Below are 27,496 nucleotides of genomic sequence, written 5' to 3'. Positions count from 1 at the left end.
CAAGGCTGATCATGACAGTTTTTTGTCAAACATTGCCACAGGTGATGAAACATGAGTTCATCACTTTGAAAAGGAAACAAAATGGCAATCCGTGTTGTGAAGTGCCACCATACCACCTCTCCTGCGAAGAATAAGTTCGAAGCTGCACCCTCAGCTGGTAAATTCATGGTGATGGTCTTCTGCGACCCTGAAGGGGTTATTCTATTTCTATTCACAGTGCAGTAATCAACTCTGAAATGCAATGTGCTGTCCTCAGGTAACTGAAGAAATGACTTCAACATGTTTGTTGTCACAAAAATGCAAATGAACTCTCCTTCTTCTCCATGACAACGCAAGGTCTCTGAGAGCAGGTTGCAAAATTTCATTGGTCTGTTCTTCCACATTAATCCTACTACCCAGATCTTGCACCTTCTGAAATCCATCTGTTTGGCCCAATGAAGGATGCACTTTATGGACAGCAGTATGTGGATGTCAGGGAGGCTTTTGATGCAGCAAGATGTTGGTTCTGATGTCAACCAGTAGGGTGGTACCATGCTGGCATACAGGCCCTCCAAGTAAGGTGGTGTAAGGCCATCTCATTGAATGAAGATTATATTGAAAAACAGGATTTTGTAGCCACAAGAGGGGGGGAGGGTAATATGGTGTCTTGGAATCCTGAATAAAACCAACCATTCAGAAAAAATATGTTGTATTACTATTGAATCCCCCAGTACTTACACTGTGCAGAAATGATAACTGAAGCATGTAATCCATTTAGGAAACTGACTCCTGGAAACTAATTTATTTTTAACTGTTAAGGGATAAAGAGTTGGAGAAGTGCTTCTTTATTTATGCCACTCATTCTATTTCTCTAATGTGTCTGGATTATTTTTGATGTTATTTAAAAAGACAATCAAAGTTTTGTTGTAGTGTTACTCTGTTACTGTTTTGTAAGCAGTTCTTCTCTCAATAAATATAATGTGTGTGATACAACAGTTTTAGTTCATTACAATAATGATTATGGGCCCAGTTGTGCTAATTGAGAAAATAGAAAACTGTGTTAGTGTCAATTAGCCAATCTATAAAACTCACACATGTGGTGAACACAAAATATCTGCCAATACAGGCTGACCATTTTCATGCATTGCACTTCGAAAATGTTAATTGACTCTGACTGTGTTTGTGATTTCAGGGAAAAGAAAATAACAGTAAAATGGGTAGATGTGATGGAGAACAGACACACTTCTGAGAAATTAAATGGAGTGAATTACGCTTTCTGATTGTATCAGATAAAAATGATTCAAACAGACTCTGATTTGTGGACTATAATTCAAACTGGTGAGATGGAACCTGGTGAAGGTACGTCAGCTGTTGATTAAAAGGCATGTTCAACACTTCAAGGGAAGGAGCTGGCAAAAGTTATACTTCCCATATGCAACGAGCAACAAATGCATATAAGAAATTTGTCAAATCCAAAAATAGTATGGGAAGAACTTCAAGAAATATTCACCACAAGGGGTAGCAAATTTCACACTGTGCAACTGAGGCAGAAGTTATATTCACTAAAAATGAAGAATTGTGAATGTATGGAAAATTATTAAGGACTGATAAACAAAACTGTAGCAGATCTAAGGGGAGAACATTGGAGACAAAAATGAAGACTGGAACAAAAAAAAAAAAAAAACCTTTTTTTGTAGTCAGTTGATTTTCGATCAAAATAAATAAATAAATAAAAAGGTGCAGATTTAGCACAACCAGACGTTGTACAGAGTTTCAGGGGGAGCATAAGGGAATGATTGACAGGAATGGGGGAAAGAAATACAGTATAAGAAGAATGGGTAGCTTTGAGGGATGAAATAGTGAAGGTAGAAGAGGATCAAGTAGGTAAAAAGATGAGGGCTAGTAGAAATCCTTGGGTAACAGGAGAAACATTGAATTTAATTGATGAAAGGAGAAAATACAAAAATGCAGTAAGTGAAGCAGGCAAAAAGGAATACAAACGTCTCAAAAATGAGATCAACAGGAAGTGCAAAATGGCTAAGCAGGGATGGCTAGAGGACAAGTGTAAGGGTGTAGAGGCTTATCTCATGGGGGGGTAAGATAGAATGCCTACAGGAAAATTAAAGGGACCTTTGGAGAAAAGAGAACCACTTGTATGAATATCAAGAGCTCAGATGGAATCCGAGTTCTAAGCAAAGAAGGGAAAGCAGAAATGTGGAAGGAGTATATAGAGGGTCTATACAAGGGTGATGTACTTGAGGGCAATATTATGGAAATGGAAGAGGATGTAGATAAAGATGAAATGGGAGATATGATACTGCGTGAAGAGTTTGAAAGAGCACTAAAAAACCTAAGTTGAAACAAGGCCCCGGGAGTAGACAACATTCCCTTAGAACTACTGACAGCCTTGGGAGAGCCAGTCCTGACAAAACTCTACCATCTGGGGAGCAAAATGTGTGACACAGGCAAAATACCCTCAGACTTCAAGAAGAATATAATAATTCCAATCCCAAAGAAAGCAGGTGTTGACAGATGTGAAAATTACTGAACAATCAGTTTCATAAGTCTCGGCTGCAAAATACTAACGCGAATTCTTTACAGACGAATGGAAAAACTGGTAGAAGCTGACCTTGGGGAAGATCAGTTTGGATTCCGTAGAAATATTGGAACACTTGAGGCAATACTGGCCCTACAGTTTATCTTAGAAGCTAGATTAATGAAAGGCAAACCTATGTGTCTAGCATTTGTAGACTTAGAGAAAGCTTTTGACAATGTTGATTGGACTACTCTCTTTCAAATTCTGAAAGTGGCAGGGGTAAAATACAGGGAGCGAAAGGCTATTTACAACTTATACAGAAACCAGATGGCAGTTATAAGAGTTGAGGGACATGAAAGGGAAGCAGTGGTTGGGAAGGGAGTGAGACAGGGTTGTAGCCTCTCCCCGATGCTATTCAATCTGTATATTGAGCAAGCATTAAAGGAAACAAAAGAAAAGTTTGGAGTAGGCATTAAAATCCATGGAGAAGAAAGAAAAACTTTGAGGTTTGCCGATGACATTGTAATTCTGTCAGAGACAGCAAAGGACTTGCAAGAGCAGTTGAACGGAATGGACAGTGTCTTGAAAGGAGGGTATAAGATGAACATCAACAAAAGCAAAAACGAGGATAATGGAATGTTGTCGAATTAAGTCGGGTGATGCTGAGGGAATTGGATTAGGAAATGAGTAAAGGAGTTTTGCTATTTGGGGAGCAAAATAACTGATGATTGTTGAAGTAGAGAGGATATAAAATGTAGACTGGCAATGGCAAGAAAAGCATTTCTGAAGAAGAGAAATTTGTTAACATCAAGTATTGATTTAAGTGTCAGGAAGTCGTTTCTGAAAGTATTTGTGTGGAGTGTAGTCATGTATAGAAGTGAAACATGGACGATAAATAGTTTATACAAGAAGAGAATAGAAGCTTTTGAAATGTGGTGCTACAGAAGAATGCTGATGATTAGATGGGTAGATCACATAACTAATGAGGTGGTATCGAATAGAATTGGGGAGAAGAGGAGTTTGTGGCACAACTTGACTAGAAGAAGGGATCAGTTGGTAGGACATGTTCTGAGGTATCGAGGGATCACCAATTTAGTACTGGAGGGCAGTGTGGAGGGTAAAAATCATAGAAGGAGACCAAGAGATGAATACACTAAGCAGATTCAGAAGGATGTAGGCTGCAGTAGGTACTGGGAGATGAAGAAGCTTGCACAGGATAGAGTAGCATGGAGAGCTGCATCAAACCAGTCTCAGGACTGAAGACTACAACAACAACAACATTCTGTGTTGACTTCCAGATGAATAGAATGCAGTAGTTACAGCTTTGTGCAACCTGCCAGATACTGATGCTACAATCTAAAGGTGCCTACTTGTGAAGATGTTAGATGTTATGAATATAAGAAAGATAAACACTCCACAATGTTCTTGAAAACTAGTTCTGGTAATCAAAAGTACTGAAATACACCTCTTAGGGAATGGGACTAAGGACAGGAACAAACAAAGAAAGAACCAACACAGAAGGTAGTTTTGTTTGTTACAACTGTCACAAAGTTGTCACATATCTACAAATTGTCCTGAAAGAGAGAAATTTAAAAAAAGAACAAAAGAAACTAGGCACATTAGCATCAGTGCTACTTGTGGCACAGTTACATTGATTGGTGATAACTGGATAGTGGATTCCAGAGTAACTCATCACATGGCTCCAAATGAAAATTATTTTTCAGCTGTCAATAAAAGTATTTGAGCTGGGATTATAACCTTAGCTAATGGCAGAAAAAAGAAGCCATGGGGAAAGGTACAGTTAAGGTGAAGAAAATTAACAAAAAAGGTTTGCCCAAGGAATTCATAGCTAATAATACACTACTTGTGCCTGAGATTGACCATGCAATCTTATCTGTGGGGCAGCTCACTAAAAAGCATAGAAAAGTTGTTTTCAATAAAGAATGTTGCAAGATCTATGATGAACCTGGAAGAGTGCTCATTAAAACTCAGCAGGAAGATCGTTTATATTAATAAACAACATCATAAAAAAGGAAGCAGTTCTGGGATTAGACTGTGAAAAAGGTGAAATAAACCTGTGTGATGGCTGTTTGGCAGGTGAATCAACATGAAGACTGTTTCTGAAAACTGTACCACAAGATTTGAAGGAATGAACGATCTCTTTATATCACATTGGGCCTATTGATATTCCAAGTTTTGGAGTCAACAGATATTTAATGAGTATTGTGGATGATGCAAACAGGTACGTATTTGTGCGTTTCTTAAAAAATAAAGATGAAGTATTTGAGGAATTTAGGAAATGAAAGATCCAAATGGAAAACAAAATCATAAAATACTTGAAGAGAATTTGCACAGGCAATGGCCTAGAATTCTGTTCATGCAAATGGTCAATTCTATGAATCCTTAGGAATTTGGCATAAAATAACAATGTCATACACATCTCAGCAAAACAATACAGCTAAATGCCGCAACAGAACATTAATGGATATAGTAAGGTCACTGTGGTTAGAAAGTAATTTACTGAAGATTTCTTGGGCTGAGCTGATGTACACTGCAGCATACATAAGAAATTGTGTTACAAATAGCCACAACAATGAAAAAATGCCTCATGAATTGTGAACAGGTAGGAAGCCTAGTGTGAGACATTTACAGGTTATAGGATGCAAAGATTTTGTTCACATGCCCAAACAAAGACATTGTTATCCGCAAAGGCAGAAAATGGCATTCTTATAGGATATTCTCTATATGGTAATGGATAAAAGATTTAGATACTAGAAATGAAACATGTTGTGAAATCAAGGGACTAATTTTTGAATGGCAAATGCTCAACTCAAAATAAGAAACGGAAAGAATATACTGAACTGTACAATGATGGAGCATTATCATTTCCAAGTATTGAAGATGAAATATGAAGTGAAAGGGAAGATTCAAACACTGACAAGGGATTTTGTGGTTTCTCAGATCAGAAGGAAATTTTGGAAGAAACCGAAGATAATCATGAACTTGTGGAACATGCTGCAACTCCACAATGTAGATGCAGATCAAGAAGGGATGTAAAAAAAAAAAAAAAAAAAAAAAAAAAAAAAAAAAAAAAAAAAAAAAAAAAAAACTTTAAGCAAATGTCATCCAATGAAAATTTGTTCCAAAGAGAAGGTTTATGCTGAAAAAGCACAAATAAATGTCATGCGAGGAAGGAACAGTGATGAACTGTTATTGTATCAAAGCAGTTAATTCTGATGAGGCAGTGGAATGAATAGTTGCAATGAATGAAGAAATTGACTCCTGGAAGAATCATGATGCTTGGAAAGTGTTTGAGCTACAATCTGATGTAATTCCTGCAAAGAACAGACAGGTATTTTGAAATGATTCACCTACTGATAGCAGCCAGTGCTGAGAAAAGACAGTGTATTGATCAGTATGATCTGAAGAGAGCATATCTGAATAGCAAATTAAAGGGAAATGTTTATATGCTCCAGCCAGAATGTTTCACCAAGAAGGGCCAAGAAAAGTTTGTCTGCAAATTAAACAAGTCAATATATGGACTGAAACAAAGTGGCAGATGCTGGAATGATCATTATAACTCACTACAAAAGCTGGAATTTATTCAAAATGATATAGGTCCATGTGTGTACGAGCTATGTTCAAAGGAATGATATGCTTACATTTGCACAAAATGAAGAGTTGAGGCAAAAGATAAAAACTCTTTTAGAAAGTTGCTTTGAAACTGAGCATTTGGGTGTCACACATGTTAGGAGTGAAATTTGAGGGCAGCAAAGATGGAGCAATTAGTCTTTGTCAGAAATAATATGTTTATAAACTACTTGATACATTTGGGCTCCAAAATTCTGAGCAAGCCAAAACCACCAATGAAAATGAAACTGAATCTCACTGATGTGAAGTGTGATGAGAAAGTTAAAAATCTTCATATCATGAGTTTGTTGGTGGACTCCTTTACCTTTCACAGATGAGGCAACCAGACACAGGTGTCTCGGTGGCAAAGTTGTCACAATATTGTTCAAAATTTAGTATGAACCATTGGAATGCAGCAAAAAGGGTACCAAGATACATGAAGGAAACAGCACATTACAAGTATTAAAGGCTATGTAATACTACTGGCAGGATCTGCAGTGTACTGGAGGCGTTTGAAACAAACTGCAGGTGCACTAAACACAATGGAAGTAGAATATGTGTCAGTGGCAGCCTGCACAAGAGAGGTGGTACAGATGAGAGAATTACCAATGACCCTTAAGCTGAAAGAACTGAAGGCTCAACATTTGTGTGGACTGATTCTCAAGATGCAATCATACATGTCAAGAATCATATAGCCAAATCCACAATGAAATGTACTGCCATAAAATGTCGTTTCATCAGGGAGAAGGTTACGGATGGAATGACTGACACTCAGTTAATTTCAACAGATAAAAATCGAGCAGACTTGTTAACATAGCCACTAAATCAGAATATTAATGAATATCAATATAAGAAAAAGCTACGTTCAACTCCATTTCTATGACATAGTTGGATTATCTCTGATGTTATTTAGAAAGACAATCAAAGTGCTGCTATAGTGTTTCTCTGTTACTGCTTTGATGGTGTATGCAGTTTTTCTCTCAATAAATATTATACATGTGATACAACAGTTTTATTCTACTACAACATTTACCAAAAACCATACAAATAAAAAAATTGGAACTGATTTTCACATGAAATTTATAACTTAATTTCCCACATTACAAAAACAGTCATGCCTGAAACCAACCAACCAAAACTGTCCTTGTCTCTTCAGTTTTCATTGATCTTTACAGAATAATAGACTGCTATCCATCATTATATGTAATTTTTAGTTGAAAATGATCTGCTTCTACATAATATTTGACTTCCTGATGTATTGTAAAGGCATTTGGATGCTTTCCTTTGCTGATGCTTAGTTACAATGGTATACAGATTATTGCTAGTATTTTATTATGTATACATTTACATTTTATTGCAATTATTTTACCAATTCAGAAATGAAAATATGCTCAAGTTCTAGACTTGCTCCACTTTCTTAAGGATCACTTCACTTAGGACTTGTGCAATGAACATTAATCTAACGTTATTAAATCTCTCTCTCTCCCCCCCACCCCTGACTTTGTTTTAAAACTGGTGACCCATGGTTTGAATTCTTAAGAGGGGATAATGTTTACCAAATCCAATAAGCAATCTCCTGGGTTGTGCTTGTGAGGGTATAATGTTTGCCACATTCATTGAAAAATCTCTTGGGTTGGCTATAAAGTCTTTTGCCCTTGACCAAAGTTTTCTCATTCATTCTGACATGTCAAATTCAGAAAAATCTTGAGCTTTTGATGATTAACTCCCTCAGTGTCATCAGGGGCTAAGACTGACTGTCATGAAACTGGCAAATCTACCAGTTTATGCCCAGAGGTTGGTACCTGATTGGCTAGAATATGCCATGATGACATCACGGAGACAGAGCATGCTGAGACGCCACTCTCTGCACCTATACATTATGTTTGTGTTCACTGTCCAGAATCACTGACAGCACGAACACTCATATCAGGCAGTGAACTATGTGAAGTCTTCCTCTATGATCTTTCTTTGTCGAGCATGTGCTCTCATGCATTGTTAAGTTCATAGCTGATGTCTCTGTTGAAGTTGTTATATGTAGTGGAATTTCCACTGATTCCCTAATCACAGAGTCCCAATAGTTCCAATCATGAGGGAGAATTCTCATCTATTCAAAAGTAAACTTAATATAATAGAGGGAAACATTCCACGCGGGAAAAATATGTTTAAAAACAAAGATGATGTGACTTACCATACGGAAGCGCTGGCAGGTCGATAGAAACAAAAACAGACACATACATACACACAAAATTCAAGCTTTCGCAACAAACTGTTGCCTCATCAGGAAAGAGTGAAGGAGATGGAAAGACAAAAGGAAGTGGGTTTTAAGGGAGAGGGTAAGGAATCATTCCAATCCCGGGAGCGGAAAGACTTACCTTAGGGGAAAAAAAGGACGGGTATACACTCGCACACACACACATATCCATCCACACATATAAAGACACAAGCAGACATATTTAAAGACCAAACTTATGTTTATTCATTAACAGTGATCAGCCAAGAAAGGTTTTTCAAAATTGTTGTACTTCTCAGCATGCGCCCTCTCTATAATGTCATCACGGCATAATCTACCAATCGGATGCCATTCTCTGGCCATAAAAGTGGGTGCCTCACATGTTCATTCAGACTCAGACCATGAAAATCACAACACAACACAACACAACACATACTTGCTGAGTAAATTGTGTTCTACCTGAGTCATCCCAAATTTCCCAGGCTGCACAGGGATCTCAATGGATCCTACCACACAAACTTACAACACTCATAATGGTATGGGTGTACCATCTAACAACAATAACAGCCAAAAATCCAAACTATCTTATGAGGATAATCCTCCAAAACTAAAACCGAGCAAGGTGGCGCAGTGGTTAGACACTGGACTTGCATTCGGGAGGACGACGGTTCAATCCCGCATCTGGCCATCCTGATTTAGGTTTTCCGTGATTTCCCTAAATCGCTCCAGGCAAATGCCGGGATGGTTCCTTTGAAAGGGCACCTTCTCTAATCCGATTAGACCAATGACCTCGCTGTTTGGTCTCCTTCCCCAAAACAACCAACCTCCAAAACTAACTGCATTGAAGAAACTACTGGACAGTAACAGAACACCAAATGGTTTTCTTATGTTGAAAAAATTGACTCCATGCTCTGCGCTTATTGGTAGCACATCGTGTTTTGTACACATCCGCCATGGCATTCGTGGTCACAGCACCAAGTTACGAAACCTGAAGATGAGCGTATAAGAGCCTGAAACTGGTCGTGTGTTAAATAAAAGAATGTTACAACTGTAGCGGTATTTTCAATTCTGGTAAAACACAGAAAGTTATGGTCACAACATGAAATCCATAAGCTGAAATGAAAAAAGCTGACCAAGCTATCAAACCACCAGTATTTGTAACATAATTTGTTTCTGTGACTAGAAAGTTAGTGGAGGCAAAAAACTCCTTTCACTAACATCATCAGTCGAAGCTGAAGCAAGGACTTGTACTTTCAAGTGTTCCAGCTAACAGCCACTTGCGAGGACTGAAACTATTAGCCATTCAGACATTTCTTGACACACATCAGATGTGCTCTGTCATTAGAATCTATGTAGTTTCAAGTATCTATTATGGAAACAACAACCAATTAGCCAACTACCACAGGCTCTCCAAGCTGACCAAGGCCAAAAGACAAAGTTAAGTGCTTATGGAAGTTTGGGTCTGTGCTGGAAGTGTGCTCAGACAGCCAAAGTGGTTAAGGCAATCACTCATGACAAATGGGAGATCTTGGTTTGCATCCCAGTCCGGCACAAAGTTTCAGTGTCAGCAATATGTAATATCACTGTCTCTGGCCACTAAGGCTGTGGCAGTTCAGCTTCAGTGGCTAGCACCAGCAGTCATGTGTGTGTGAGTTGTACTTATGTGACTGTGTGTATCTTCTACTTCAGAAGAAGGTCTATTGGCTGAAAGTGTAAATATAAACCACTCTTTTTGATGTGCCTGTCTATGACTCCTCGTTCTTCTATATGGTGAGTAAAATGGTTCAAATGGCTCTGAGCACTATGGGACTTAACATCTGAGGTTATCAGTCCCCTATAACTTAGAACTACTTAAACCTAACTAACCTAAGTGTTATAACCTTTAATCACTAATAAATTGCGTGGATATACAAAAGTAGAAACACTAGCTGGTTACATGTTACTAATTTCGTATCTGTCATTCGACTGCCATGCCGTAACATGCGGCCCACGCCGTTCATAGCCAGGTGGCACTCCCGCGCTCGGCTGAGCTGCGGAGCGCCTCTATCGCCGTGTTCGCGTACTAACGTAGCGGCACTTTTGAATGTTGTGGCACTGTCACAACACTTTTCCTCCCTTGAAAAAAAACTCTCACTTCCTTGGAAACACGGACAGTGCGGAGACATCCATGGTCTCTTGGGAGGCCTCGAGAAGATCCCATGGAGAAACACGAGAGTATGGTCTAAAATGTCCAGGACAGAAGCTTGCGCGTGGAACGTGCCTCCTGGACGAGATGATGGGTGAAAACTCCGGAGCAGCATCCATAGGCGTCGTGGACCTGGGGGTGTGCTCCAGCGAGATGGGTCCCGGAGAAGGCGGCGTCGCGACTGGGGCCGGTTCCGGTGTACTCGGAAGCGGTAGCGACGGCGGCGGCAGCAACACGCCCGGAAGATCGGCAGCAGCGACAGGACTGGCTTCTCGGGCCGGTGGAGATGAAAGAAGGGGCGGTGGTACCGGCGTGGCCACCACTCGTGGGCGCATCTGGTCGTAATGGCGAACAACCATGCCATCGTCCGTACGTATTTCACAAAGCCGGCGGCCGCGAAGAGCCTGGATTACCCCTAGAATCCATTTAGGGCAAGATCCATACCCCCGTGCCCACACGTCGGTGCCCACCGGGTATTTTCCCACACTAGGGGACACAATACAAGGCCTGACAGGGTGAAGCAGGTGCAGTAGGGTGCGCGGTTGGCAGCCATGCAAGAGTTCAGCAGGGCTGAGATCACCCAGAGGCGTGAAGCAATAAGAACTCAGAAATTGCAACAGAGCGTCATCTGTGGAAAAATCACTAAGGAATTTTTTCATTTGGCTTTTGAAAGTGCGGACAAGGCGCTCGACCTCCCCATTTGATTGCGGATGGAAGGGCGGTGCTGTAACATGATGAATCCCTTGTCCAGTACAAAAATCACGGAAGGCCTGCGAAGAGAACTGAGGGCCATTGTCCGTGACAATCGTAGATGGAAGACCTTCTAGCGCAAAGATTTTGGACAAAGCCAGCGTCGTCGCCGCAGTGGTGGGCGATGGACATCGAACAACAAACGGAAACTTCGAGAAGGCGTCAATCAACAGTAGCCAGTAAGTGCCGAGGAAGGGGCCGGCAAAGTCAGTGTGCACCCGTTCCCACGGCTGCGCCGGATCAGGCCACAGAGAGGGCAGAGTACGAGGCACAGCCAGTTGTTGAACACACCGATTACACGCAGCGACCATGTGGGCGATGTCCGAATCAATACCGGGCCAATAAACGTGCCTGCAGGCCAGGGACTTAGTCTGAGAAATCCCCCAATGGCCTTCATGCAATAGTTTGAGAACATCTTTGCGAAGAGAGGCGGGCACCACAACCCGAGGAGATGCGCCATCCGTGGCCAGAAGAACAACACCCTCACAAACAGACAGACGAAGGTGCAAGGCATGGTAGTTGCGAAGGGGATCCGATGCCCGGCCCTTGGTCCTGTCCGGCCAACCCCGCTGAACAAAACCGATCACCTGACGCAGGACCGGGTCCCGCGCAGTAGCCGACGCGACCTGCGAACCTGTAAGTGGAAAACCCTCGACCGCACGATGTTCTTCCTCATCAATGTGGAAACAGAGTAGTTCATCTCGATCGAAAACCGGGTTGGCGCCCATCGGCAAACGCGACAACGCGTCAGCGTTGGCGTGCTGGGCCGTGGGGCGATAGTGAATCTCATAGTGAAAATGAGACAAGTATAAGGCCCAACGTTGCAGGCGGTGAGCTGCCTTATCCGGAAGCAACGCCGAGGGGCTGAACAGAGAGACCAGCGGCTTGTAGTCGGTGATGAGGTGAAACTTAGAACCATACAAAAAAACGCTGAACTTTTTTAGAGCATAAATGATAGCAAGCGCCTCCTTTTCTATTTGAGAGTAACGCCGTTGGGCATCGTTGAGGGTCTTGGAAGCGTAGGCGATGGGTCGTTCCGACCCATCCTCATACCGATGGGCGAGAACAGCCCCTAGGCCATACTGTGATGCGTCAGTCGCCAGAACCAAGTGCTGACCCGGACGGAATGTGGCAAGACAAGGCGCCGACTGCAAATGAGCCTTCAGGCAGACAAAAGCCTGCTCACACCCGGCGGACCAACAGAAAGGAACGTTTTTGCGTAACAGCTGATGCAGAGGATGAGCCACCGCCGCCGCGGAGGGAGTGAATTTTTGATAATAAGCAACCTTGCCTAGAAACGCCTGAAGTTCTTTGACCATAGACGGCCGGGGTAGAGCGGTAATGGCCGCAACGTGCTGTCGTAGAGGACGTATACCCTCACGGGACAAGTGGAAACCAAGATACACAATGGAGGGTTGGAAGAACTGAGACTTGTCCAGATTGCACTTCAACCCTGCTGAATGCAGAACCCGAAACAGTGAACGCAAATTGCGAAGGTGCTCCTCAGTGGAGGCCCCCATGACAACAGTGTCATCCAGGTAGTTGATGCAGCCGGGAACGGAAGCCATGAGCTGTTCCAAAAACCGCTGAAAAATGGCCGGCGCGCTAGCGATGCCAAATGGTAACCGCTGGTACTGATACAACCCACAAGGAGTGTTGATGACGAGAAATTCCTTGGAAGATGCATCCAACGGCAACTGATGGTACCCCTCCGATAAGTCAAGTTTGGAAAAGAACTGGCCCCCAGCGAGCTTGGTAAATAACTCCTCAGGACGGGGAAGAGGATAAGTGTCAATGAGGCTTTGAGCGTTGGCAGTGGCTTTAAAATCACCACACAATCGCAGACTCCCATTTGGTTTAGAAACCACCACGATGGGCGATGCCCATTCGCTGGAGGTAACAGGAAGGAGAATCCCCGAAGCTGTTAACCTGTCTATCTCAGCTTTGACAGGCGCATGCAACGCCATCGGAATAGGGCGTGCCCGGAAAAACTTAGGGTGAGCCTTAGGTTTAAGAGTAATGTGGGCTTCAAAATCCTTGGCACGACCCAGACCAGCAGAGAACACGGACGAGAATTCAGAACACAAGCCATCCAGCTGCTGATACAGAATGTCCTCAGATATGAGGTGCACATCATCATCAATGGAGAACCCGAATAATTGGAAAGCATCATAACCGAACAGGTTTTCAGTGCCCGCATGATCCACCACATAAAACGTGAGGGGCCTAACAACAGACTTGTAGGCAGTGGAAGCATCAAACTGGCCAACGATAGGAATTTTCTGCTTATTATAAGTTCGTAGATTTCGCGTAACTGGAGACAAGGGAGGGGAGCCCAACTCCAAATACGTGCGAGAATTAATGAGAGTTACTGCAGAGCCAGTGTCCACTTGCATGCAAATGTCTTTATCCAGAACACGAACAGTAACAAACAACTTATTCGTTTGAGAAAGCACACAGTTAACATCCATGTCCGATGCCTCGTCCTCGTCGACAGGAACTTTAGGGGACTGACACACAGAAGCAATGTGGCCTTTTTTCCTACATGAATTACACATGGCCCAACGGTTTGGACACGCGGCTCTGTCATGCTGTATGAAACAACGTGGACAAGAAGGAAGGGCGGAACGAACCTGCTTTTGTGGTTGCTGTTTTCGCTGCGAGCGTGGCGGCCCAACGCGACGTTGCTGACGCGAGTGCACTGTCGCCACATCATCGTTTCCCTGTGAAACAGGCAAATTGTCTGCGTCGAAAGTGGTTTGTACAGCGCCTACATCACACCACGCGTCTATTTGCGCACCAGCAGCGTGAGACACTTCAAACGATTGAGCGATGCTGAGAACTTCCGACAACGACGGGTTTGGCAATTGTAAGGCACGTTGCCAAACTTCTTTATCAGGAGCAAGCCGTAAAACAGAGTCCCTAACCATTGAATCAGCGTAAGACTCATGATGAGTGTCCGTGACAAACTGACATTTCCGACGCTTAGCGTGTAGTTCCGCCGCCCAAGCCCGGTAAGATTGATGGGGCTGTTTACGACACCGGTAGAACGCCACGCGGGCGGCAACGACATGGGTGTTTTTTCGGTAATAGTTAGACAATAAGTCACACATTTCTTGGAAGGACAGAGAGGCAGGTTCCCGCAGAGGGGCTAACTGAGATAGCAGCTGATAGATCCGTGGGGAAATCCAAGAGAGAAATAACGACTTACACATAGGAGCGTCGACAACGCCGAAAGCCAAGAAGTGTTGCCGCAAACGCTTCTCATAATCCTCCCAGTCTTCAGCGGCCTCGTCATAAGGAGGGAACGGAGGCGGAGAAGAGGAAGACAGACGATGAGTAAGTGACGTCGACAACGCCTGAATAGCAGCCGTCAGCTGTGTATGTTGTGCCTGAATAGCAGCCGTCAGCTGTGTTTGTTGTTCAATGAGCGCTTGCATAAGCTGTTCCATGTCTGCCCCGACACGAACACACAATTCCACAACGCAGGAAAAAAATATCCGACCTCGTCGCCAAAAAGTGTTATAACCTTTAATCACTAATAAATTGCGTGGATATACAAAAGTAGAAACACTAGCGGGTTACATGTTACTAACTTCGTATCTGTCATTCGACTGCTGTGCCGTGACATGCGGCCCGCGCCGTTCATAGCCAGGTGGCGCTCCCGCACTCGGCCGAGCTGCGGAGCGCCTCTATCGCCGTGTTCGTGTACTAACGTAGCGGCACTTTTGAATGTCGTGGCACTGTCACAACACTAAGGGCATCACACACATCCATACCCGAGGCAGGATTCGAACCTGCGACCGTAGCGGTCGCACAGTTCCAGACTGAGGTGCCTAGAACCGCTCGGCCACTGCGGCTGGCTATGGTGAGTAGTAATCTATCCTTTTTGTAATACCATCATTATTCCATCCTGTATTTTCCATTTTTCAATAGATGATATCATCATACCTAATGCAGCTAACATCAGTAAGATTCTGCAACTGCAAATAAAATTTCACAAAGAAAAGCTCACTGCTTAAATTGATATTTTACAGCAGTGGATCATTAACAGGTTCAATATTCATGTGGAGGATTTAAGACCCAGTGCCTTTGCTTGCAAAGCTCCATTTTTGAAGTGTTTGAATGGGGTAAGGGCTAAATGTGGGTTTGCTATCTTTATCGATGATAGATACCATAACTAATTTTCTCTCTCTCAACATCAACTTACAAGTAGTGGTTGCTATTATATCTTCTCTATATCCTCCATCAGCTCCGCCTGTCATAGGTCCAAGATTGATAACAGTAGTCAAGATTAAACTGACCAGCAAGAAAGACATGATCCAGATCTTGGCAGAGCATTTAGGTTGAATCACTGCCATTGCCATCCAATATCTGGCTACTGAGGGATGGTTAATGGAAGTGGTTAGGATTTCAGTTCCACCAATAATGAACTTTACAAGTATCTCTTCTCTGTGTGTGAGCTGGACCTGGAATTATGTGAGGCATGTGATGCGTCAGGAAATGGTAAAATCCATTAGAGCATGTTTTGGTACTCCACTGGAAATGCTAAAGGAAACCAACTGAAATATTTTAATCTAATGTGGGAAACAGAACAGCTTCCTGATACATGGAAGGAAGCTATCTTAATCACCCTTCTTAAACCAGGAGAGACCCAAACATGCCCAAGGTATACATCACATCCAGGCCTATTTCAGTTGTTTACAGTTTTTGTTTGGTAACAGTTTGATTTTGATTTCATGGTATATGGATCCACTGTACTATCACACCTTAGGATATTCGACACAGTCCATCATCAGGATCTTAATTTGGCCATACTTTACATCAGGTAGCCACTACTCATGGAGTGAAAGCATGCAAAATGAAACGTCCTGGCAGATTAAAACAGTGTGCTCGACCGAGACTTGAACTCGGGACCTTTGCCTTACGCGGGCAAGTGCTCTACCATCAGAGCTACTGAGGCACGACTCACGCCCGGTCCTCACAGCTTCATTTCTGCCAGTATCTCGTCTCCTACCTTCCAAACTTTACAGAAGCTCTCCTGCGAACCTTGCAGAACTAGCACTCTTGAAAGAAAGGATACTGCGGAGACATGGCTTAGCCACAGCCTGGGGGATGTTTCCAGAATGAGATTTTCACTCTGCTGCGGAGTGTGCACTGATATGAAACTTCCTGGCAGATTAAAACTGTGTGCCCGACCGAGACTCGAAGTCGGGACCTTTGCCTTTCGCGGGCAAGTGCTCTACCATCTGAGCTTCCAAGGTACGACTCACGCCCGGTGCTCACAGCTTCACTTCTGCCAGTATCTTGTCTCCTACCTTCCAAACTTTACAGAAGCTCTCCTGCGAACCTTGCAGAACTAGCACTCTTGAAAGAAAGGATACTGCAGAGACGTGGCTTAGCCACAGCCTGGGGGATGTTTCCAGAATGAGATTTTCACTCTGCAGCGGAGTGTGCGCTGATATGAAACTTCCTGGCAGATTAAAAGTGTGTGCCCAACCGAGACTCGAAGTTGGGGTCTTTGCCTTTCCCGGGCAAGTACTCTACCATCTGAGCTACCGAGGCACGACTCACGCCCGGTCCTCACAGCTTCACTTCTGCCAGTTTCATATCAGCACACACTCCGCTGCAGAGTGAAAATCTCATTCTGGAAACATCCCTCCAGGCTGTGGCTAAGTCATGTCTCCGCAGTATCCTTTCTTTCAGGAGTGCTAGTTCTGCAAGGTTCGCAGGAGAGCTTCTGTAAAGTTTGGAAGAGAGGAGACGAGATACTGGCAGAAGTGAAGCTGTGAGGACTGGGCGTGAGTCGTGCCTCAGTAGCTCAGCTTGCCCGCGAAAGGCTAAGGTCCCGAGTTCGAGTCTCGGTCGGGCACACAGTTTTAATCTGCCAGGAAGTTTCATATCAGCGCACACTCCGCTGCAGAGTGAAAATCTCATTCTGGAGCATACAAAATATTTTATACACCCCAGCTGCTGGCTTTATCATACTGTTTCTTGTCCACCAATGGGGCACCTTTTCAATAATTGTTTGCGAGCAAAGAAGCCATTTCAGATCTGTGCAAAGAGCCATTTTTCAAAATGTGTGTGTTAAATATTAATACTTACAGGAAACATCCCTTGACTTCTCAATAGTTCTCCCTTAACATATCTTCAGAAGCTGCCTATCAAGTATGTCTACAGTGTTCCATGTTGAATAATAATCGATTCTGTTAACGCTGGAACAGATGCAGTGAAACCAAAGGCAAAAAGTTTCATCTGCTCTTTTATAACTATCAGCAAACTTACCCAGCAGAGGAGCAACTCCAGAACATAAAGGGTTCCCTCCTCTTGCTACCAAAAATGGGTAGGGGGAATAGGCTGCTTTTAGCTGTATACCAAGTCACACAGTAATATTTGAATGATGGGAAAACTGAACATCATGCATGGGAGGAAGATCCACTGTTCATTTATTGAGTTCTGCTCATCTCAACATACAGAACATTCAGGACATAGAGCAAGTCAAGATATATTGTAAGAAGAGAGAAGCATAGATTTCACAGTCTGCTATTTGAAAGAGGGATGTGATCTCCACAATTTCTAGTATATGCACTAAGCTACCTATAGGGGCACGGCTCATGCACAGCTATGAAAAGTACCTTTGTGAACAGTACATAAAGTTTGACATGTTCTAATTAACCTTTCAGAAACTCAAAACACATGAAAATATCACAATAATGAAACAAAATTACTGTCACTTAGCAGATAATTGTATTGGAAAAATTAAGAAAATCAGAACAGTTTGCATAAATCAATGCTTATACAAAATTAATAGCTTGTAGATGCATACAGCTATAGCTGCAAATAAGATGTCAAATGGTAGCGCTCTTATCATGTTGACTGTATGCACAATTTATTGTAAAATTGAATGTTGGGCTATTTAATTAATATTTAGTGACTATGCTGGAGTTTGGTCCAAAGCTCTTGTGTATAAGGAAGAGTGATGAGTTGTTTGTGGTCTTTTACAGTTTGTCACTCACTGAAGAGTTGACTGTAAGATAATGCTATACAACATCCACATGCATTCTGGTGTATTTACTATTTAACTTTAGTGAAGCTGAGGTGCCACAGGAATTCCTATTTATCCAAAATTTAAATAAACAAACTCCAAGCCTAATTGCACTTGTAATATATTGTATATTTAGATAGTGACAACAGGTGGGTCTTTCTCATCTTGGGGTCTGAGTGTCTTGCTGATCCTTTCCAACTTCCCCAACCCATCCCTCCTCAATGCCTGCTGAGGAAGGAACTAATGGTTTCAAAAGCTAGGATTTGTGTTTTCAATTTGAAATGTATTTATCAGTTGCACTGGAACTTCATCTCTGAAAGGAAAGTATAGCCAGTCATTCTATCTCTTTGTGATTGTAAGTAAGTTACTCGCATACAAATAATGAGGACAGGCAACCATTTATCTACAGATGCTAAACCCAAGTCATTTACAGGCAAGTGGGCTCACCTGCTTTCACTTTTCTGTACATTGTTTGCATCATGGAAATTCCATTTAGGTAATATGTAAATATTGTGTTTGGAAGTAGCTATTATATGTTTGTAGGCCAATACAAAAAGTAGAAATAATTCAAATACAAAGTATGCATCTCTTTCTATGGTTCAAAACACACACACACACACACACACACACACACACACACACACACACACACACAAATATATATATATATATATATGTAAGTGCACTCTTGTGTTTGTACTTTAGCTCAACACAGGATTTATTCCACACGCTACTAAATCTTCTTTTTCTTTTATGTGTGTTTCAATGACTCAATGCCTCTGCTTCTCAATGAGTGATCTTCTTTACTCTTAAATTAATTAGGTTTCATAAACATATGTTAATGAAATCAAACATTGAATGTCATCATTACAACAGGCTATTTCTTGTACATCCTAGAACATGTGTGATATGCACAATATGATATATGATGAGCTTTACTAAATCTGTTTAAATCTTTATTTTTAATGAAATGGTCAAAATATATGTGGCATATTTCATTATAACATTCTGGAAGGAAGTTCTTTATTCAAGTAAAGCTTTACTTGTACAGACAAACATCTCTTAGAATGATATCTGAATTCAGGGCTCTTAAAATCTGAATAGTAGATTGTAAAAGTAAAGTTTCTTACTGTGTTACACGCTGAGCTGTAGTTCTTTGTGACATGTAGTATTATGTTCAAACGGTCAGGTTGGTTGTTCATCCAGAACTGCAACAGAATCCAGACTTTTTTTAGGAAAAAAAAGAAGAAGACACTGCTTGAAAATATATAATAATATGTCATTCTTACTCTGTCATGCAATGAACACAGTAAGCTTGCAAACCACAGTAGCTGTTCCACATTTTTCAGTAACCAGACAAAATGTAACCGTTCTGGTAAGTGAGGAAGTGCTGTGCAATCCCTGTTGACAGACAAGGAAAAGAAATCCATTAAAACAGTGTAGCAATGCAACAAAATCAGACATGAGGAGCTGGAAATAACAAATGACAAGTAAAAGCTCTGGCCACTTCTTCAGTATTGATGTGTAACATGTACCCTACCAGCCTAAAAAGTTTCAGCAGTGGATTAATGAAAAACAGAAAAATCAATTGGTAGCTTTAATGCTTCAGATGTTCTATATAGTCTTCCCATAACACCCCCATCCCCCACTTAAGTACAACACACAGAATGTTCATACAACCATGTGAAACTGGGAAAGTCCTTTTTCAGGATGTTGTTCAACTCACACATCATGCTGACTCAAATGTTGATTATGTCATCAAAGTGTTGAATATTCACATGAATTTCTGCATTTTGTCGTTTTGTGGAAGGTTTGTACTGATAACACCAAGTCTCATCACACATGCTACACATCAATACTGAAGAAGTGGTCAGAAAAGAGTTGTCCAGGTTTTACATTTCAATCAGTTCGCAACAGGCATCTATGCATTGTTTTTGTTTGGGAGTTACAGCAAGCAGGACAAACTTTTCACACACTTTTCTCCACTTCAAATTGTTCTGGAGAATGTCCTGAACATTTGGTTTAGAACTGCTGCTCCATTGCACACACTATGGTTGAAGACACACTACTTAACACTGCCAGCTCACAACTGACTGGTGAAATGCACTCCTCCCGTTACAGTTGTTAGTTAAAGCTGCCACCACAGTTACTGCGCTGACATCACTCATATGCCAGGAATAAAATTAATCTTGGAACTTTTTGGATGGATCGTGTAAGTTACAAGGTATCACTGAAGTAGCAAAAAATCTCTGTAAAAGGCAACTCAGAGAACCCTCTGAAGAACTGTGTTATGACTTAAAGTACAACACAACAGTGGACACTCTCAATAATGAATACTGAAGATCTGTCAAGACTGACAGCTCCCATTGCATTTTAATTACTGTGTAGTACACAGTACCACTGTTTGCATCATGACAGGTGTTTGGTTTTGTTTCAAGAGACAATTACAGCTGTTGTTTCAGTTAGGTGGTAGCTTCTGTCCCTACAACAGCACATTGAAGCATATCATTTCATTTGTGAGTTGACATAGCTTCTAATAAGAAGTGGCTTATTTGGATCCCTGTGTACTCTTTAGATTAAACTCATAAATTTCTTGTATGTTTGCGTATTTATCAGGCAGTGTCCTTTGCTTTAATAACTGTCTAGAGTTTATTTCCATCATCTTTAGTATGGATAGAGACAGTGATTGCTGAGTTAGTGACCCTTTGCACACACCTCCATGTGGTACTGGCTTCTGTCATGCAGCTTGAGGCTGTTGCCAGTGGGCATCTCCATGGTGGGTCTGATGTGGAGATCCAAGGGATGCTCGAGTGTGTTGTAGGTGTCCCCCAATCAGTCCTCTACTCTAATTACCCCAGGTACTGCCCACATTGAGATTGCACAATTTGTCTGATGAACAGCTGACAAACTAGAATCAATGGATAACAAACAGTCTGCACTGGTACATCAACCACCCCACCAAGGCTATACCAACTGACAAAGTTCTGCATATTGCTATATTTCTTCTAAAAGACATCATTTTGAAGTGGAGAATATGCCATGTGATCATGTGATGATCTCTGATCATGGAAAAGGTTTTCAGTCAAGACTAGTATCAGAGTTAATTGCAAATTGTGTATCAGCCATGGGATGACAACTGCCCATCACTCAAAGATCAACAGCCTCACAGACTGCTTTAACAAGACGTTGCCAGATACACTCTTGATGTATGTTGGTGTTGAACAGAGAGGTTGGGAGACAATATTGCCCATTGTGATGTTCACATACAACAGTGCAAAGCCATTTACATCATTCTTGCTGCTTCATGATGATGAGGCTGAAATAACAATGGATATACTATTCTGATTTCATCTGGACAATACTCAGCATGGCTATGTGAAATACTTTCTTTGAGAAACCCAACAGCTTTCTCTGAGAGATGGCTGTCACAGTGACTGCATTATTACTAGCATTGTTTGAAACTTTTAAATTATTAAAAATGCATTATGAAACATGAAACTGAATTTTTTTTTTTTAAATTGCACCATTGACCAACCTTGTCTGCAAATGACTGTACATGATATGCATATGAGGTATTACTTTTTGGAAGAAAGCTATCCAAAAGAGGAATTCTTCACCTTGTAGACTGCAACAAGTCCAACTGCTTAACAACTAGTTTGGTCAGATGATGAGTTTTCCAGCATCAATAAACATTCCAGCAGCAAGAATTTATTTTCACACACCACATTTGTGGTCCATGACTTAAAATTCCACCATTTAGCTGTCCCAAAAGGACTTCAAGCTACCAATGCCTCTGACGTGCTATGTTGTTCTGCCAACCTTGAAAAGAAAGCTAAAAAATATGACAAACTTAAAAAGAACACCCCCAGCCAACTGATTAGCATGTTCCATGGTTAAATTTAATTCATGCACATAATGATGCACATAATGAGCATTAGGATACAATGTTTTAATTTTTGTCTACAGGCCACCTTTACAACCACTCATTACACTTGCCCCATAGTACATTTGTGCGACAATTTTTTTGTGTATCTTTGAACAAAGGATCTACAACAATCAAAATACATGTTCTTAGAGCAGTGGTTCCCAACCTGGGTGTTATTATTCCCTGAGGGGCAAAATGAAACTCTCTAAGTGGTAAAATGAAAGAATTCAATTGTGTTACGGTTATGAAACTAAGATTTTTTTTAAAGATCATTATTACCGTCACTACCTCATAAGACTGTAATATTGATTACTAAGTTACTAGTCCTTATCTTTGTTTCACACACGTGCACTAACCCATGACACAATTTGGCTGAGGTTAAAGATTATGAAACAAATGCATGAACATCTTCTACTCACATAGTCCACTTTTTACACACAATTTTTTTACTTTGTGTCTTGCATCTGTGACAGCAAAATTGGGACGTATGCATCAAATATACTTCAATATCTCATCAAAATGCATTCTCTGAGCTCTAGGTAGTTCCCTCAATGGACCACAAATTGCTTGATTACTCATTTGCCAACAGATAATCCATCTAATTGAGGGCACACAACAAACGTAGCTATGTAATGGTTACTAAATTGCTACAGGGCCTTCACGGTTTTACAATTATTAGCAGTAGTCATGAGACATGAAGCCTCGGCAGCCGAAGGTCCCCCAACCTCAACCAGTCCAGAAGTAAGGAGTCCAGCAATGAAGTAATTCACAAACAGTAAACATAGCACACATAACCCAATTCAGTTGCCTTCATATGGTGTGAAGAGTGCGGGTAAAGCAAGGACCGCTAGGGAGAGGAGCGGTGCAGAGGAAGCGTAATTCGCAACAAGTACCTAGCCTTAATGTGGACAGCTAGCCCTCATCTCTAAAGAGGAGTTAGTTCCAATATTCTACAACAAAAGATTGTTAGAAATAAGCAGAATCATTAGGTCATGATATAATAAAACACTTGCAGAAACTATCATTCGTCTTTCTAAAAATAAGAGTATTCGAACAGAATATTTCTTTTCATTCCAAAATTTAGTTAGGCACTGATGTTGATGATGTTAGTGGTAAGGGGTACTAGGTAATATCTTATTGTACTCAGTTTTAGAACAAGTGTCCCAAGTCTCTTTTTTTAGGCTGTGCTATAGCTCCTGATTTGTTATTGAAAATAAAATCAATAATTCCAAGCTGTCTGTGGCACCATTAGCAGAACATAGGCCCATAAAGTACAAAAAGAAACCATCATGAAATTCTGTAGAGTAATGGTGGTTCTGGCATTATCCCATGAAATCGAAAGCTGGGTTACCGCAAAAAAACTAGAAAATAAAATTCAGAGATGAGGCTCCTCAGAAATATGGAGGGCTGCACAAGAAGAGATATGATTAGAAACAAAGATATTGGAAAAGAATTAAATATTTTCAGCATGAAAGAAAAAATTCAAAAATATCATGAACAGAATACCCAGAATATCCTGAACTATGAGCCAAATGAGGAAAGAGATATTGGAAGACCTACAAAAAGAAGGAAATGATTTTGTTTGTGAGTTTGGAACAGGCAACAGCATAATCTTGAAAGGAACATGATGATGACGATGACGATGATGACTCAGGGGTAATGGCCTCAGAAACCTTGGGAAACACTGTCTTAGAGCATCAGCATTATGCCTTCAGCACTGAAAAACCCCAGAACCTTTCATATGGTGCACTATTCTTTTCGTAGTGCAAAACTAGCACTATGTCTTTTCAGAAACATCTATTGTTCCACCTGCCATTATAGCAGCAAACTCCATCTGCTTTATTTCTTCTGAAATAACTTCATGGCAAGTTTCCAACATACAGCCCAGCAGCTCATTTTGGACAGGTTTTCAAGTACCCTTATAAACCTGATTACCTTCTACATGTTCTTTCAGTTCATTTTCTACATCTTCAATTAAGTCAAGCAATTGATGTTTCCATCTTTAAAAATCAGCTGAAAAGTACCAAGTCAGCTGAAAAGTACCACAGAATTTCATACCATCACTAATTCTAGAGAATACATACTTTTTTTTTTCTTTAAACCTGCTAATTATGTTTTGAAGTGTAGTGTGATGGATGGGGTTTTGGTATGATGTTTTCCACTCCATGCACGATCTGGCACCCAGTTGATATGTGTACAAACTTTTACCTTACAAATATCTTGCGGTTGCTGTTCTTGAAGTTATTTGCTGTAGTGGCCTGTTATGCAGTGCCACTAGACGGTGCACCTTTTGCAGTGCGCAGGTGCTGAAACAGACATCCCCCCCCCCCCTCCCGCCCCCCCTCCGACCTAATACAAGGCGTGTTTTTTAAGTAAGTACAAGACACCTTATTTCTATATAGCCCCTGGACACCGAGGAAAACAATCAAGAGTGAGCATAGCCCAGGAGCCTTGGTATGGATTTTTACACCTGTATTAAATGCGAGACAATGGGAGTTATCAAAATGCTAATTTTCACTGTATTGTATAGTCATCAACTGATGGAGATCACATGCTAAATCTAGGATTATGGTCCTGAAAGCCCACTCAATGATCACAAAGCTTTTCAGGAGTGGGTTAACTTGGATGTTTATCATATTGAACAGGATGTGACAACATGTTCCAAACATAAGGATCCTCCAGTGCTGCCATGCAGAGGAGCACTGACAAGACGTAGATCTAGAATGCTGTAGTTGCCCCAGTGATAACTTATGAAATGGCAGGTCACTGTTGCTCCAGGAGAGGGAATAATACCACAAGCTGTGCTGCATGCACTGTAGAATATTGGTTTGCGTCACTGGCTGGCATGCTGCAGGTCCCATTTAAATCCAATCACCAACAAATATTTGTTATTTCACTTTATAATTTCTAGAAGGTTTTCAAAGTTTCTTATGTTCCAAATTCTGGACTATTCAATGTCTGTATAAATAGCAGCACTCTCCATTCAGAAGGCAGTTCTGTTACATCCGTACAATGGTGTCTGTGATAAATGTGCTTTCGGTGCTAAATGTTGCACTTCATAATGGCAACCCTGCTTTCATATTTGGATGTGACTGTGCTTACAATGTGACAATAATAATAATAATAATAATAATAATAATAATAATACCAACAATATACAAAATATTAACTTCAGTCATTACACAGAAATTAATGACACATACAACACAGAACAAAATTATAAATGAAGAACAAAAAGGCTGTTGCAAAGGAGCATGAGGATGTAAAGAGCAACTGATAATAGATGCAGAGGTGACATATCAAGCTAAAACCAAACAAAGGTTGCTACACTATGCATACATTGATTACCAAAAAGCTTTTGATAGTGTACCCCACTCATGGTTACTACAAATATTGGAAATATACAAAGTAGATCCTAAATTGATACAGTTCCTAAACATAGTAATGAAAAATTGGAAAACCACACTTAATATCCAAACAAATTCAAATAATTTCACATCACAGCCAATACAGATTAAGCGTGGAATATACCAAGAAGACTCATTAAGTTCTTTCTGGTTCTGCCTTGCTCTGAACCCACTATCCAACATGCTAAATAATACAAATAATGGATACAATATTACTGGAACGTACCCACACAAAATCACACATCTGCTATACATGGATGATCTAAAACTACTGGCAGCAACAAATCAACAACTCAACCAATTACTAAAGATAACAGAAGTATTCAGCAAGGATATAAATATGGCTTTTGGAACAGACAAATGTAAGAAAAATAGCACAGTAAACAAGAAGATTACATATTGGATAACCACAGCGACTGCATAGAAGCGATGGAAAAAACAGATGCCTATAAATATCTAGGATACAGACAAAAAATAGGAATAGATAATACAAATATTAAAGAAGAACTAGAAGAAAAATATAGACAAAGACTAACAAAAATACTGAAAACAGAATTGACAGCAAGAAACAAGACAAAAGCTATAAATACTTATGCTATACCAATATTGACCTACTCATTTGGAGTAGTGAAATGGAGTAACACAGACCTGGAAGCACTCAATACACTTACACGATCACAATGCCACAAATATAGAATACATCACATACATTCAGCAACTGAAAGATTCACATTAAGCGGAAAGGAAGGAGGAAGGGGATTTATCGACATAAAAAACCTACATTATGGACAGGTAGACAATTTAAGAAAATTCTTTCTAGAACGAGCAGAAACTAGCAAAATACACAAAGCAATCACTCATATAAATACATCGGCTACACCACTGCAAGTTCATAACCACTTCTACAACCCTTTAGATCACATAACATCAACAGATACAAAGAAAGTAAATTGGAAAAAGAAAACACTACATGGCAAGCACCCATATCATCTAACACAGCCACACATCGATCAAGACGCATCCAACACATGGCTAAGAAAAGGCAATATATACAGTGAGACGGAAGGATTCATGATTGCAATAGAGGATCAAACAATAAACACCATATATTACAGCAAGCATATTATTAAAGATCCCAATACCACAACAGATAAATGCAGACTTTGCAAACAACAAATAGAAACAGTAGATCACATCACAAGCGGATGTACAATACTAGCAAATACAGAATACCCCAGAAGACATGACAATGTAGCACAAATAATACATCAACAGCTTGCCTTACAACATAAACTTATAAAACAACACCTTCCCACATACAAGTATGCACCACAAAATGTACTGGAGAACGATGAATACAAATTATACTGGAACAGAACCATTATAACAGATAAAACAACACCACATAACACACCTGACATCATACTCACCAATAAAAAGAAGAAATTAACACAACTAATCGAAATATCCATACCCAATACAACAAATATACAAAAGAAAACAGGAGAAAAAATTGAAAAATACATCCAACTGGCTGAGGAAGTCAAGGACATGTGGCATCAGGATAAAGTTGACATTATACCAATTATACTATCAACTACAGGAGTCATACCACAAAATATCCACCAGCACATGAATGCAATACAGCTAAATGCAAACTTATATATACAACTACAGAAACCCGTAATTATTGATACATGTTCAATTACCCGAAAGTTCCTAAATGCAATATAACATATACCGTACAGTTAAAAGGAAGTCACGCTTGATCAAGGTCTGCGTCACTTTCCATTTTTGACCAGACATAAC

General features: G+C 40.8%; 1 protein-coding gene across 2 annotated transcripts in view; it reads right to left on the bottom strand.

The window, feature by feature from the left end:
- LOC124545019 (NADPH oxidase 4-like) overlaps positions 1-27,496 on the bottom strand; it is a 202,776-nt gene that overhangs the window by 6,177 nt on the left and 169,103 nt on the right. For both annotated transcript variants that reach the window (XM_047123798.1, XM_047123799.1), the window contains exons 13-14: positions 19,645-19,756; positions 19,486-19,563 (exon numbers count right to left, since the gene is read on the bottom strand). In XM_047123798.1, the coding sequence (XP_046979754.1) occupies positions 19,486-19,563; positions 19,645-19,756 (190 nt within the window). The remainder of the gene's footprint in view (positions 1-19,485; positions 19,564-19,644; positions 19,757-27,496) is intronic.

The sequence above is a fragment of the Schistocerca americana genome, chromosome 8, assembly GCF_021461395.2.
Source record: "Schistocerca americana isolate TAMUIC-IGC-003095 chromosome 8, iqSchAmer2.1, whole genome shotgun sequence".
Classification (NCBI taxonomy): domain Eukaryota; kingdom Metazoa; phylum Arthropoda; class Insecta; order Orthoptera; family Acrididae; genus Schistocerca; species Schistocerca americana.
The sequence above is the reverse complement of the archived record's forward strand: the minus strand, read 5'-3'. Positions and strand labels throughout refer to the sequence as shown.